The sequence below is a fragment of the Xiphophorus hellerii genome, chromosome 11, assembly GCF_003331165.1.
Source record: "Xiphophorus hellerii strain 12219 chromosome 11, Xiphophorus_hellerii-4.1, whole genome shotgun sequence".
In the NCBI taxonomy this organism is placed as follows: Eukaryota; Metazoa; Chordata; class Actinopteri; order Cyprinodontiformes; family Poeciliidae; genus Xiphophorus; species Xiphophorus hellerii.
The window spans coordinates 10,463,304-10,478,142 of record NC_045682.1 but is presented as its reverse complement, the minus strand read 5'-3'; the positions used below and the strand labels follow the sequence as shown (position 1 = coordinate 10,478,142).

The following is a 14,839-nucleotide window of genomic DNA, read 5'->3' as shown; positions in this document are numbered from 1 at the left end:
CGAAGCTTTGCGGAAGTTGCGTCCAGTAAAACAACAAGGCGCCAATTTTTCGCCAGGATTTTTTAAAGCTTCCACCGCTGACACATGACAAGGTTATTTTAGTCTTTCGCGAACCGCCTTGTGCGAAAACTGCAGCTGAAGGCCGTTCAGGTACGATGAAATGTACAGATATTTAAATCACCTTTTTCTTTAAATGAACGGTGACATTTAACATCTCGCGTCCTTCCTTGCGTGTCTAGACTTTAGGAATGACGTGTTTCAAATGCGCAGTTGTTAATGAGACGCGGAGTCCTTGTTTGATATGTTATAAAAATGTGTTTCTGTCTGCGTCACAGCATGGCGATCCCTTTTGTGCAGGACTGGGATGTCGTCCAGACTCTGGGAGAAGGAGCTTATGGAGAGTAAGAATGGGTTGTTATAAATATTGTTACTTTTTAGATTGGGCATATTTGTCCACTCGAAAATGCAAATCATGTGTTAAATTTTGTACTCTGAAATATAGATGTTTGCATTGTCTCTGAATCATTTTTTATGCATATCAGTAAAAACTGCAATACATTTATGCATGGTCCACAATTTTGTTTTTCCACACTTGTTTTCATTTATTTAAAACATTGTCATGTGCCTCATAATTTAACCACAATTTTTGTTTTACTGATTGTGTCAGAGTGAGGTTACTGGTGAACAGACAGACCGAAGAGGCAGTGGCGGTGAAGGTGATTGACACTTCTCAGGCTAAGGAGTGTGCAGACAATGTCAAAAAGGAGGTGTGCATCCATAAGGTAGGCTGCTTATTTTGCACTTTAAGCCTCACAATCTACACATTTTAACACTTGTGCTCTGTCAGATGCTCACCCACCCCAGCATCGTGAGGTTCTTTGGTCATCGAAAGGAAGGACCGACTGTTTATCTTTTTCTGGAGTACTGCACCGGAGGAGAGCTGTTCGACCGCATTGGTAATGGACAAGTTGTTGCACAATGTTTTTGTGACATTTATTCTCAGTATAAATTTGCATCTACAGCCCTTCGTGAAAGTGCTAAGATCTCTTGAAAATGTTCACATTTCATCCATAAACTTTAATGTATTTTATATGGATTCTACAGACAAATGTGTGCTGCAGCAACATATTGTCTTACTTTACCTTTTACTTCATATTTATGCACTTTGTTGTGTTGTTTTATCACATAAAATCCCAATAAAATGTATTAAATACAAGTTCATCTTGCATATAATTTTTATTCGCAGTGTTTTAAGCCTTTTTGGGGTTCGTTCTGTTGTTCTAGAGCCTGATGTGGGGATGCCAGAGAAAGACGCTAATAGGTTTTTCAAGCAGCTAATAGCCGCTGTGGTGAGTAAATTCAGACTGTAAAAGTTTGAAAAATCTACACTTGTTTTAAAGGTTTTGTTCTTGCTTTGTTTTCACAGGAGTACCTTCACAACCTTGGCATCACCCACCGAGATATAAAGCCAGAGAATATTTTGCTGGATGACAAAGGTGAGGAAATAAAATGTGTACAAATTGGAGTTCATGTTTAATATATTCATACATCATGAGGTGTTTTCTTTCCTCTTAGACAACTTGAAGCTGACAGATTTCGGTCTGGCCACCATGTTTCGTTTCAAAGGGCGGGAGCGCCTTCTGAATCGACTCTGTGGAACGCTCCCCTACGTTGCTCCAGAGCTTCTCGGCCAGCAGGAGTACAAAGCTCAGCCTGCAGATGTCTGGGCCTGTGGGATCGTTCTGAGTGCAATGCTGGCAGGAGGTGAGACACAAACGGTGCATTTGGACTGTAGGGACTTTCAGTTTTTGGGAAATTATTGATTCCTCAAGTTTTGTAGTTTACCCACAGTCATCATAGCCAGATACATTTAGACACCTTGAAAGGTGGCTAAATCAATTGTTTGATTAAAAATAAATAAATATAAAGCTGTGTTACTCACATTGTACAGTGAACCTTAGCTCTATGTGAGATTGTTATTTACAATTGTCATTACTACTATTAGTATTATCCGTACATTTTCCTGTCTCATGAGAATTAGCTTATAGCTATCTTGTCTATGCAATATAAGTTATTATGGGCATATTATATTATGTAATATAATATATTAAACAGGCACATGAATAATATAGCATGACTTAAATTACACATTTTTGATAATTATTGAGTCAGTAAGTAATATATTCCATTAAATTGAGATAAGGGGTAGGATAGAATAAGTGGTCACTTCTTCCTACTCCTTTTCAAACAGAAAAGAAGTAGTAAACAAATTATTTTGCTCTTGGTTATGTATTCACATGTTTTTCTCTGTCCTACTGATTGCTTGTTCTCTTGTTTTTTAAAATATGTTTGAAATAAATAAACAAGTAAAAATAAAGTTGTCAGCTTTATTTATCAGGGTTTGTCACTTTTTTAATGTGAAACAAAAGTGACGACATGGAAATTATCTGGATTTTTATTTTCTGGAGGATTTCCCGTGACTTCTTGCTGAGGTACAGAAACCTTTGGTCAACATGTTTGTTTTTCTTCACCAGAACTGCCCTGGGATCAGCCCACCGAGAGCTGCCAGGAATACTCAGACTGGCTCCAGAAGAAGACTTACCTACCTCCCTGGAAGAAAATCCAGCCGATGCCTCTTAGTAAGACTCAGACTTACAACTATATTCTGGGGGAAAAAAATACACTGCATCGGACATGGATTGCAATATTTTTCCTACTAAAATGTACTTAGCTTTATTTATTCATATTCTGTAAAGACACAGGTCGAAATCACTTATAAAGTCATCGTTTCTTCAGTAATTAAATTTAAAAAAAATTTTTGTTTTGTTTAGTAATGGCAGAAAGTATTGTATTTCTAAATTATGCAATTTTCTCATTTAATGTTGAAAAGCTTGATAATCAATTTTAAATCTGAATAACTGTCAAAAAATAAGAGTTTGTAGACTTTATTCCACATTCCATACATTAAAATGTTATATTTCAAATAGCTGAAATATAAAGTATGTTTTAATTTTTTTTTTAATGATGTCTTCTATGTTTATTTATATCACGATTTGACTTTTTGCCCAGCTCATTGATCAGTTTGGTTTCAGACCTGTAGAAAAAATGCAGCCTCAGGTTCTGGTTCAGGCACAAACACATTTTTTAAAAACAAAATAAAGCCAAACCGGAGCATAAACTGCTTCACAGAATCTTGATTTACAAAACAATAATCAGTTCCAGGTTTAGTTGAGTCTGCATTTTATGGTTTTTGAAGTAAAGCTTGTATAAGTTGGTCTAAAAGATAAAGATTTTACTCATCAAATGTTTTGTATTCAAAAATGTTTTAAAATCTGCAGGTTAAATTCTTGTTTTTTCGGTAAATTTTCTTAGGTTTGCTGTCCAAATTGCTGCAGCCCCATCCTGATTCAAGAATCGTTATCGCAGACATACAGAAGGATCGCTGGTTTACTCAAGGCAAGTCTGATTCAAACTTTTACCTTTCAGGCTTCATGTAGCATTAGATCAGCATCATTTTTTTAAAAAGAGCAAATAATTCCTTGTGTTTTATGTTAATAGACATAAAGATGAAGCCAAATTATTATACAATTAGAGCAAGTTTAACTTCTTCATTTGGTTTTATTTACTCTCTCTAAAGAAGAAAATGGTTTCAGTTATTTTCAGATGTTATTTTAATTCATCTTAATGGGTTAATATTCACAGGGCTGATTTCTGTCTTTTGTTCTCTAGGTTGTCAGAGATCAGGATCCAACAAAGTTCTTCGAACGGAGTTGGAGCTTAAATCCCGGACAAGCAGGTCCAAGCCTTGGAACAAAGTGATGTTTGCATACAGATTTAGCCGAAATACTATTTATTTATGATCTTTCCGTGTGTGTGTAGTGATGACAGGATGCAGTTTTCCAGCTCTCAGCCTGACTTTGCTCCAGGTGGATGGGAATCCATGTTGTTGATCGGCCTGGCCGAAGGGCAGGTCAGCTTCTCCCAGCCGACTAAACCGGAGCACATGTTGCTGGGCAGTCAGCTGTTGGGCACGCCGGGAGCCAGTCAGGTACGGCGCATTCAGAAAATATTGCAAATGTGTTAAAAATGAACAAAATTCACATTTCTTTAATACTTTGTTGATGAAGTTGATGTGTTTCTTCCTGTTAATAGTCGCTGTGGCAAAGATTAGTCCGAAGAATGACTCGCTTCTTTACCAACGTGAACGCCGACGACTCCTTATCTGCCCTGAAAGACGTCTGTGACGGCATGGCACTTGTCTTCAAACTCACCTGCACGCAACAGGTAAACACTTTTTTTTTTTTTTTAAGTGGATGGTAATTAAGGACTGCCTTCACACTGGCCTCCTCTAACTGGAGCTGCCGTGTTTTTATCTTCATAAAGTTCTCCCTTCTCTTCAGGTCACTGTGAGCACTCTGGACAAACGTAACAACAAGCTAATCTTCAAGGTCTTTTTACTGGAGATGAATCAGCGAGTGTTGCTGGATTTCAGACTGTCTAAGGTAAGCGGTTGCGTTTCAGATTTGACGCCTGAATGTGGTTTTCCATGTGAAAGAGCATTCAGTTTGTTTTCTTCTAAAACCTTGAACGTGCAAAGCGAAATGGGCTTGGAAACCACAGAAAATACAGAGAAAGTGCAGAAGCAGCAACAAAAGTTTTGAAAATGAAGCACATATTTAAAGTAGCTTGTAAAAGTAGTCAGATTATTGAAGGCTTTCCTCATTTGATCACATTAAAACCACAACTTCAGTCTGTTTTATTGGGATTTTACGTGATACACTAACACACGTAGTTTTATGTGTTGAGGAAAAATTTTCTTTTTACTTCTATCAATTTTTCAGTGTTTTGATTTGGAATGAGACTGATAGCCATGCATAAATGTCCTTCCATTTTACAACTATGTGCTGAATTGTGTCAATATATCACATATGACCCCCCAAAAAACACATAAACGTGCAAGAAAATATAAGATGAAAACTTTCTTTATCTTTAAAATTGTATTTATCTTGTGGAAGGAAGAATTTGAGATGCACCAGAGCGAGTTAATCCTGCAACTCAGAGTTTGTAACCAGTTGTTGCCTATTTGTACAAATATTGCTTAATCGCTTAAGAGAATGCATCAGATGCATTTTGGGAGTTCTTGTTTGCGTTGCTCTGAAACGCTGAAATGACTTTGCCTTTTCAGGGCGACGGATTGGAGTTCAAGCGACTCTTTGTGAAGATAAAGCAGAAGCTCGGAGATGTGGTCTGCACCCAGAAGATTTCACTCCCCATCACATAATAAACAGAGAAAAACGCACGCTGTCATGGACTTTAGAGACAAACTGTATATATTTACATGTTCTTGTTGTTAACACTTGTTTTTTTATACACTTGAAAGATCAAGACTTTATAGATCACATAGTTTTCTACAATTTGCCATTCATAAAGACTGAAGTGTTCTGGTTGTTTTTGCTATGTTAATGTTCAAAGCTGAATAAATTAATAAAGATCTTGTTTGCTAAATGATCTGTGATAATGAAAAAATCTTATATTTTAATTGATACACAAATGCGTATTACTATCCTCTATGCAAATCTGAAAGAATTTGAGGTTAATGTGTAATGAAGACGGATGCCTGCTAAGGCGAAAAGCTAAAAAAAACACTTAACATGTACATATTATACATAGCAAATTGACCGTCTAGCTCATTTTTGCAGCGCCTGACCTTTTAAAACCAACATCAAAATGTTTTGTTAGATAAATCAGACAAATCGATGTGCATGACGCTATTTACAGCAAGAGCTCCAGTGTAAACTACAGCTGGTTTATTTACTCTAGGATTCTGCAGCCTTGACTGTGATTGTGACGCTCACTGGCTCGTTGTCGTCTCCAGAGGGAGGGGCTTGACTGGTGGGGGTGGGAGTGGCACTCCTGGGTGAGGCGGTGAGGGGCGAGGATGCCCTGGGTATAGAAACGGCTGGGCCTGAAAGAGATCAACATCAAGGTTCAACTTCCAGTAAACGAGAGGGTTATATGCACTCAAAGTTCAATTGATCAATCAGGTTTATTTGTGTAGCACATTTCAGCAAAAAGACAGTTCAAAGTGCTTTACATTATAAAAGTTATGATGTAAAGCAAAATTAAAAAAAAAAAACATCAGTCTTTGGGTTTTAATGTGGTCATTAAAGTAAATATTTAATCTGAACACACTATAATGTATGTGGAGTTTGCGATGTGTATATATATATATATATATATATATATATATATATATGCTTCAGCAAACTTTTCTAGTTTGAAAATAGCAGGAGGAGCAAAATGTGTGTGTAGTCCAGGTCAGACTGTATTTTGATTTTCTATGGAAATTAACTGAACTGTTAATCTACACTGTAAAAACCCAAAATCTTACCAAGTACTTTTGGTCAAGGTTCTAGTGCAAATATCATAGTAAATTTTAATTTAAACAAACCTCCAACTTCTCAGTAAGATATATGAGCTTGTCTTTAGTAAATAGTTCCTTAATATTGATTTTAAATAAAGTGCTAGTTCCATTGGGAAATTATTTCACTTATAAGACTTTTTTTTTCCCATTTTGTAAGGCAAATAATCTGCCAATGAAACCATTATTTTTTAAGTCAATATTAAGGAACTATAGACAAGACATAAAACAAGCTAATATATCTTGCTGTAAAGATGTATTTTTTCAAGCACATTAGGATGTTTTTCACTAGAAATAGACCAAAAATACTTGCTGAGATTTTGTGTTTTTACAGTGTAACCTGTTTTTCCACTGTTGGGTTGAATATGTTGATTAGATATACAATATCTGACCAATACAACATCTGATTTTTTCAGAATGGTTTTAGTTTAAAGGTTAAAGGCTGCCAATTCCAAATTGTATGAAACAGTGTAGGTGGAAAGGTTTTCAAATAAACTGTTGATTCTTAAAATTGCAAAATGTTATGTTAATGATACAAACAGAAGAAAAGAAGAAACAGTTTTTGAGGCAAGGTTGACTTGCCTGCAGTTGATAATCCCCCAATGTCCTCTATCCCTCCATCTGACCCTCTGACCATTTCATCCTCTGGAAAATTAATGTTCTCTCTGGACTGGCTGTGCTGCCTAGAAATAAACAAACAGGAAACAGACATGGATTATTTATTTGGGAAATGAGCCTCATATGGATAAACGAACATCAATACCCAGATACTCACATGCCAAACAGCATGTCATGCAGTCCTGGGGGAACAAAAATACAACATTAATGCATAAAATTTTTTAAGTGACTTTATTATCACATGCTGCCTTTGCTAAATTGTGATTCCACTTTCTAGGACTCACTGGGGTTGTTGTTGCGGTTGCGGATTATGTACATGAGCAGCAGGACTGTGAGAATGGCTGCGAAGAGCATCCCGCCTATCGCTGCTCCGATCACAGCGGGGTACATGCTGTTGCGTGGTTCCGCTGCAAGAGACCACAGTTACAGATTGCAAAATAGTACACCTCTGAAATGGAAAAAAAAAACAAAACAAGAAAATAGTTCTTCCTGACAAATACGTTGTGTAAGAATTTGAAGTGGTTCTAAACCAGTTTGTGCTGCAAACTATTGCAAATCTGGGAAATGTAAATCTTACTCCAGTCTAAATCCTCTAGTTAGCCCAGTAAAAATTTCTACAACATGTATAATCTACTTATTTTGACAAATCAAGTGTTTTATAAGAAGAATCTAAATGGGGTCAGTTTTTAGAAAGTTTAGAGAGGAAGGAAATGGAAACAGAGAGAAGATGGGTGAATGTCAGTGTCAGGTATGTGTTGATGTGTGCATTTGCGTTTTTGTTGTGTGTGTCTTTCACCTAAGAGGATAAAAAGAAAAAGAAAATTAGACCTTTAACACAGTAATCAGCAGCAATCACAACAAAACACTGATAGCTGGAGATTTAAAATATCATCTGGTCCTTTTAACACATATTGGTCTACTTGATCTGCCTTTTTCTACTGTGTTTAAATCTTGCTTGTATTATTGTCTTTTAAGAGTACACTTGCTGTACCTGGAGTTTTTGTTGGAGACGGGTGTCCGATGGTGCGGTGGTTGATGGGTGTTATGCGGAACTGGTAGGTAACGGTCGGAGTCAGTCCTCGAACTGTGTGACTCCTGCTGCCTGGATCCTGGATGATGGTACGGTACCAGTCTTGGGAGGCAATCCTCTCCAGCTGCAGCTGTGAAATATTGCTGCTCCGTCTCTTGTTTGGTCGCTCAGACACCAACTGGTGCTCCACATGGAAACCAGTCCATCCTCCAGTCTCCTCCGTACCGTCGACCTGCCACTCCAGCTCCACCTCGTTACGCTGTCGGCTGTTGTACGTCGCTCTGATCAGGGTTGCATTGGGTGGCATGGGGTATCCTGACACAACAACAAAACAAAAAGATATGAACTAGTGTATAATGTCTATATTTTACTTTCTGACATTTAACAGTCAAAAAATTTCAATAAGAATTTAAACTTTATTGAACCGAATATGAAAAGTTACTTCTCTTAACTTCTTCTAAGGGCTTGGAAAGAAAAACTAAATCTGATTCTTACTCTTGACCACCAGAGTGACGTTGATCTCAGCGCCTCCCACTGCGTTTGAAGTGGAGCATCTGTACTCTCCGCTGTCCTGCATCTCATCGGTTTCTCTCACAGTCAGGTTGGCCCAGGCAGACGTTTGCAGCAGCATGTACTTCGACGTGTCTCGGACATCCACGCCCTGGTTGTTGAACCAGGTGATGTCATTGGCTGGAAGGTAATTGGCTCTCAGATTGCAGGTGAGCTGAACGTCACTCCCCTCGTACACAGAGATGACTCTGCGCTGCGTCAACAACACCGGGGCCTCTAAAAATGAAAGATATTAAGTAATTTTTAAAAACAAAAATCGCGTCTGCTGTTTACTGTTTTGTACAGTGATCGTTAGGACTGACCCAGTGTGAGCCTACAACTCTTTGCTTCCACCAGAAGTGGGTGTTTAGCGTAGCAGGTGTACGGTTTCCCACTTCGGGCCGTCCCATAACGGAGGATCAGGATGTTGGAGTTTTCTTGTCCTCCTTTGCTTTGGCCCCCTGGTCCCTCCCACCACACTAGGGCCTTTGGGGCCCCTCCATCCCAGGAGCAGGACAGCATCAGGTATTGCTGAGTGTTTGTGACGTAGGCAAAACACACCGGTTCTGCAGGAGGAATGTCTGTAAGGAGGAGTAGTATGGAAATAAAATATGGAATGACAACACAAAAACACTTTTTTTCATCATCTGCTCTGACCTTTGTGTACTCACATGTCCGTGTGTTGCACTCTGTAGTTTGTTTCAGAGCAGGATGGGAGCCCACACATCTGAACAAGCTGTTAGGGGTCACGCTCCCAGAGGGCAGAATGATGGCAGTGCCACTTTGTAGATTAGTTTGTTGTTCTGCGTCCACCTGGGTTTTTCCTGCCTGCACCAGATCTCCGGTCCAGTCCAAGGACGGGGAGGGGAATCCCCCGGCCCAGACGCAGAGCAGCTTCAGAGCAGTGTGATTCAGAGCGGCCTCCACGGAGCAGGAGGGGGAACCGTCAGGAGGGTCTGCAAGGATAGATCATACAGTGGCCACGCAGTGATGTTCGAAGTGGAGGTAAATTCATCAGGACACATTCTTCAAAATGCTTGGTTTGAATCTTTTCACTTGACTAAAGAGTAGAGTGAATCATACGTAAACACTTCTATGATCAACCTGTACTTGCAACAAAAGGTACCTGCCAAAGTGCCTTCGAACTCTCCGAAGGTCCAACTCCTGAATAGATCTGCAATACTTCCTGTCTCTTGTTTGTGTATTTATGTTGGTGTGTGAGTTTGATCTGATGTCTGAATGAGTGAAAATGAAATACTGAATTATTTAAGAATAAAGAAAGACAGCAAAAAAAACAAAGCTTGATGTGGCAAAAGAGGAAAGACCCCATCTATAGTTCTGCACCTTATTGTACCAAGACAGCGAAAGCACTCTGGAACAGACAAAAGAGCAATAGCGGTAATATCAGGGCCTGAGGTCAGAGGTCACACTCACAGTAGACAGTCAGGCTGATGGTTTTTTTGGAGCGGGTGTTCAGGTATGTGTTCTGGGCCAAGCAGGCGTAGTCTCCTGTGTGCATGCGAAGGATCTTGGTGATGGTGTACTGCGGCCCACTGTAGACCTGGGAGTTGTTGTAGAACCAGACGTACTGACTGGCTGGATTGGACGGGGCTTGACACATCAGTGAAACAGTCTCTCTCTCCAACGCTGAGTAACCCCGCTCTGTTATACTGTACGGAGTCACGTCTATCCGGGGGATGTCAGGACCATCTACAGAGAAAGAACATGGAAGGCTGTAAGAGATGAAAGGCCCAGACGGTCCAAGCACTGATACTATATATCAGTTTGGGGTGGGAAGACATGTCTTAGTATTATAAGGAGTAAAGCTTTTACTACTCTATGCTGCATTCAATTGGATGAAAAGCAGCCAATCAGCATCACCAAATCAAAACACTTCAGAAAGAAAATAGGGTCAAATTTACTAAACAAAATTTTAGGTTTTATTACAAACACGAGACAAAGTAATAAGATAAACACATGAATATAGAAGGTAAACTGTGATCTGTGTCGTGTTTAATGCTTGGGATATTTTTTGTGAGATATTATTGAACTTTATATATTTTTGTTGTTGTTTCTAGTGTCGTCTTTCTCTTCACACAATGTTTTGGTTCTTGAACAAAGACCTTCAGAGAAAAACTGGACTTATACTAACACGAAATTATACACTTGTGGACTCTACTTATTGATTATTTGTCAGAACAAAGGGAGATGAATTAAAAAAAGCCATGTTTTTTTTTTTTTTCATTTCTGAAAACAGAAAATAAATGGGTATGTATTCTTCTCAAAGTCGAAGACACTCATCGTGAATTTGCAAATACACTAACACTTTTTTAAAAGATTATAAAACATGATGAAAGAAACTTTTTACACTCACAGATGGTGTCCAGCCATAAGCGGTTAGAGCTCTCACTGTTGACGGCATTGGTGGCCACACAGCGGTACCAGCCAGTGTGGTTTCTGTTGATGTCCGTTATGTTGATGAGGTTGCTGCTTCCCTGGGCCACCACCGTGATGTTGCCACTGTGGGTTTCGTGCTGCCATACGTACTGGATTGGCCCGGTCCCGTTTTCCAGGTTGCATCGCATCCACATTGTGGAGCCTTCCACCGGAGACACATCGCTTAGCAACAGATACGGCTTACTGACGGGGACTGCGTTCAAGAAAAATACAGAGAGAAATAAGAGTTTTATGCTAATAATCATTTTTATTATGTTGTGTTTCCGCAGTGCATGACTGAACCACTCAATGGATTCTGACTCTTTTGTTTGCATGATACTATACCAGCTTTAAGACTACTTGTAAACTGAATGACTGTTGATTCTGTTGATTATAAAAATAATGGACAGACTTGTTTTGGTCTAAAACCTTAGACCTGATCTATGATTTTGTGTGTTTCCCCTTTAAGATCGCACAGTGATTTAATGAGCTTGGTGCCAGGCAATTTATTTATGAATTCACAAATATATCCCCAAAATAGCTAAGTTTCAAACTTAGTCTGTGCATAAGGACAATGTTTCAAACCACACCAGCGAGTTCACCTGCGAGTGGCTAAGACACAAAACCATTCCAAGGTTTTGGAATGACCTAGTCAAAGTCTGGACTTACATCCAATTAAACAAGTGTAGGCTGCTCTTCATAAGGCAGTTGATGCTCAAAAACCCCCTAACGATGTTGAACTGAAATAATTTTGCAAAGAATTGACCAATTTCATCTACAGTGAAAATTAGATTAAAATTTAAAGTTTTTGAAACTTTAAATGTTTTCAGAACATGTGCTTTGTAATTTTGCATGCTCAGTCATGGGCTAAACTGAGCGCTTAAAGTAGATGTTTCAAAAAGTTTTAATAGAGGAGATCAGGCTTAGTGGAAAAGGAGAACTGGGGACAAAGCAGTCCGTCACCGAAACGCTGAAATGAAATGCTTGATCTGCAACATTAGACAAAAGAAAAGAAAAACCTGTAAAAGAAAAATGGTTTTGTTTCAGCCCTGTTTGCTTCGCATTACTGTAAGGATGCAAAGCAAAAAAAAAAAAAACAAGCACACTAAAAAATATATGACTTGGCATCCAAAGCGAGACAGTATGGAAGACCAATTTTTAAAAACTATATTGCATCTTGATTTTTATTTTAAAAAATTTAAAAAAAGACAACTGTTGACTATAAATAGTTGGTCACTGATTTGGTGATCAAAAAGGTTACAGTTATCAGAAGAAGTGTCAAAGTACACAAGAAAAGCTGAGCCTGTTACGTACACCCTGCTTGACGAAGAAACGTAATTTGAGTTGAGAGTCTTACCTCTGACATTGAGGTGAACGTAGTAATAGTAGACTACAGGCTCCTTGTCGATATTGTAGAAGGCCTGGCAGGTGAACAGGCCATGAGCAGCCAGAGGCAGTTTCTCAATGCTCACTGCTGCACTGTTTGAGATGATGGTCAAGTGTCCAAGTGTTTCAGCAAACTGCTGGATCCTCGGCCCTTTCCCCAGATTATACACCACTGCTTTGATGGCGTCAGTGCCGGGCTTGGTGAAGCTCCATATGTAGATGTCAGGCACGCTGGTGCCACACTCCAGGATCACGGCTTTGCCCACCACCCCATAAACGTCAGTGTCCTGGTAGACCACCTCCCAGTTTGGATTGATCTTTACAGATGAAGTTGGGACAGGATACACTGACGTGCCTGCAAAAGGGTCATGGAGAAAGACGGCGGTGTCATGTGCCCTGCTGGTGTTATGCTGCAGGTTTGATTACACTGCAAGTTTCAGGAGAGGCTTACAAGATTCCAGAACAAGTGTTGTCAATGCTGTCTCACTTTATTTTCAAATCCAACTTGGAAAAATGCTTTACCTTTTCAAATTTCCTATTTCTCTGAAATGATGGTCATGTTTAATTGTTATAAAGCAAATATAGAGGAAATAACAGCTCAAAAACAGAGAAAAAGTAATGATTTAATTGTACAAGTTATGTTGGAAGAAATCTGGAATGGGATGCTTTTAAAAGATTTTTTTGTGGCATTTATGGTCAAAATACAGTGGAAGTGGAATGGAAAAGATGCAATCGTCTGATACATTTCTTGTTTTTATTTGTATTTAACTATTTTTACAATTATTCTGCACACTGACAGGTGATAAGAAGAATATCTTTTATTTGTAGGTACCTAAAGAAAAATCATGCAATTAAATGTCAAAATAACATTGATCATAAAGGGATCATCAAATATTTAAGAGCCAAAAAGTCATTTTAAAAAGTGTTTGTAATTGAATTCAAACACCGTCAAGCCTTACCATGTGCAGAGAAGGTGAATGGACCGGTCGTGAGATAAAGAAAGGCCAGCCCTAACAGTTTGGCCACCATGGTATCATGATGATCCTGAGTCCCGCTGCTTCTTTACTCCGAGAAATGCTGTAGAGCACAAACTGAAAAAACAACAACCAAAAACTCCAAAAAAGAACCTGCAAACGCCGAGACTCTCCGTCTGAGTCACAGTTTCTTATCCACAGGTTTCTTCAAGAGTCCAGTTGGAGGCACTGACTTCATTAGGCTGAGAGTAGGAAGAGACTGATTTAGATTCAATTATTGATGTGTTTTTCCTTTCTCTCTAGTTCCCTGTGCTTCTCTGTGGGGTTAGAATGACACTGTGTTACTGGACCCCTGCATTATGTAGGACTGACTCATAGGGTTACCCTTCTGCATGCACTCATGCATGTTAAATAAGACAAAGTCAAGGCTGCATTATATAAATCTGACATCTTACTTATGTAAGAATGATAACAAAACATAATTATTCTAACAATGGCGCTAACATGAGAATTTCTTCCTGCTGGACAGTCATATGCTGAGCAAAACGGCGTAAGCAATTATATTATATTGTTTCACAATTTACTAATTACATTACTTTATTTAGTGGTATCAGAACAGAATGTACAGTATTTGCACAATGTGTTGTTTTCTTTCCTTTTCTCGTGTCAGCATTTCTTTGTGTTGTCCTGTCATCACAAAATCTTAATAAAATACAGATATAAAAACGTTCCAAGGGCATAGTTTTGTAAAGTAACACATTTACAGTGAGACTGCATAAGCAACACGTTATCATTATCACCGCTGAAGAAGATGAACCAAGGCATAAGTTTATCATAATATATTTTTTAAATGCTTAGATTATTTAGATAAGCAGAATTATCTAGGTGAAGGAAAAAAAAACATGATGTTTTACAAATAGCTAGTAAATGGTCACATTAAAATTTCCTAATGAGGAAAAGGCCCCGAAACCAAACCTGGTTTTTCAGTCATTTTAGCAAACAGTGTCCAGCCTGGCCTGGCATGCATCAGAGTGTTTCCTGCCCAGTCCTTCTTACCTTTACCCTGCCTTTGAGCACCTGACACTCACATCTGCACTCCAGGAACATTACATGTCTGGGAGATAGTGCCACTGACATTGAATAGTTCTCTCTTAGATTTAGATCCAATTCATTAAAGTGTTGATAATATGTATGAAGTTTAAAAGTTTGCAGCTCTGTTTGAAAAAAGAACAGACAACCCGTTAACGCTCAGGCAGGGAATCAAATTGAGGACAGAACACTGTGGGGAAATAGACTTAGTACATCTGCACAATATTTATTTTTGCAGCTACTGATGTTACCTTAGTTAGGATTTGTTGAACTTTCTGTTAGATGCTGTCTTACACTTATTATTTTTTTTATTTTTCAAATGTTTTAATATAGTTT

At 38.7% G+C, this 14,839-nt stretch overlaps 2 protein-coding genes across 3 annotated transcripts; one reads left to right on the top strand and one right to left on the bottom strand.

Moving 5' to 3' along the window:
* The first annotated feature begins 15 nt into the window (after positions 1-15).
* Positions 16-5,508, top strand: chek1 (checkpoint kinase 1). 2 transcript variants are annotated; one of them, XM_032577387.1, is made up of 14 exons: positions 16-150; positions 336-401; positions 668-767; positions 848-956; positions 1,285-1,349; positions 1,427-1,496; positions 1,576-1,764; positions 2,535-2,639; positions 3,373-3,456; positions 3,730-3,796; positions 3,880-4,048; positions 4,153-4,284; positions 4,401-4,502; positions 5,186-5,508. In XM_032577387.1, exons 2-14 carry the CDS (start codon positions 337-339, stop codon positions 5,279-5,281), a joined length of 1,353 nt encoding a protein of 450 aa, XP_032433278.1. In that variant the 5' UTR covers positions 16-150; position 336; the 3' UTR covers positions 5,282-5,508. The 2 variants fall into 2 exon arrangements, with proteins under 2 accessions (XP_032433278.1, XP_032433277.1); XM_032577386.1 differs by having other exon boundaries at positions 668-782.
* On the bottom strand, positions 5,308-13,658 carry LOC116729003 (V-set and immunoglobulin domain-containing protein 10-like 2). The gene is made up of 12 exons (XM_032577385.1): positions 13,400-13,658; positions 12,412-12,795; positions 10,993-11,268; positions 10,053-10,328; positions 9,290-9,574; positions 8,942-9,199; positions 8,565-8,855; positions 8,031-8,384; positions 7,324-7,446; positions 7,197-7,221; positions 7,004-7,104; positions 5,308-5,965 (listed from the first exon to the last, which is right to left on the bottom strand). Exons 1-12 carry the CDS (start codon positions 13,467-13,469, stop codon positions 5,817-5,819), a joined length of 2,592 nt encoding a protein of 863 aa, XP_032433276.1. The 5' UTR covers positions 13,470-13,658; the 3' UTR covers positions 5,308-5,816.
* Positions 13,659-14,839: the final 1,181 nt, after the last annotated feature.

Coding starts and splice junctions, on each gene's coding strand:
- chek1 (XM_032577386.1), top strand. CDS start 337: ATGGCGATCCCTTTTGTGCAGGACTGGGATGTCGTCCAGACTCTGGGA. Junction 3,457..3,729: donor GGATCGCTGGTTTACTCAAG/GCAAGTCTGATT, acceptor TTTGTTCTCTAG/GTTGTCAGAGATCAGGATCC. Junction 4,049..4,152: donor GCACGCCGGGAGCCAGTCAG/GTACGGCGCATT, acceptor TCCTGTTAATAG/TCGCTGTGGCAAAGATTAGT.
- LOC116729003 (XM_032577385.1), bottom strand. CDS start 13,469: ATGGTGGCCAAACTGTTAGGGCTGGCCTTTCTTTATCTCACGACCGGT. Junction 12,796..13,399: donor ATTCACCTTCTCTGCACATG/GTAAGGCTTGAC, acceptor ACCCTTTTGCAG/GCACGTCAGTGTATCCTGTC. Junction 5,966..7,003: donor TGGGGGATTATCAACTGCAG/GCAAGTCAACCT, acceptor GATCTCTTTCAG/GCCCAGCCGTTTCTATACCC.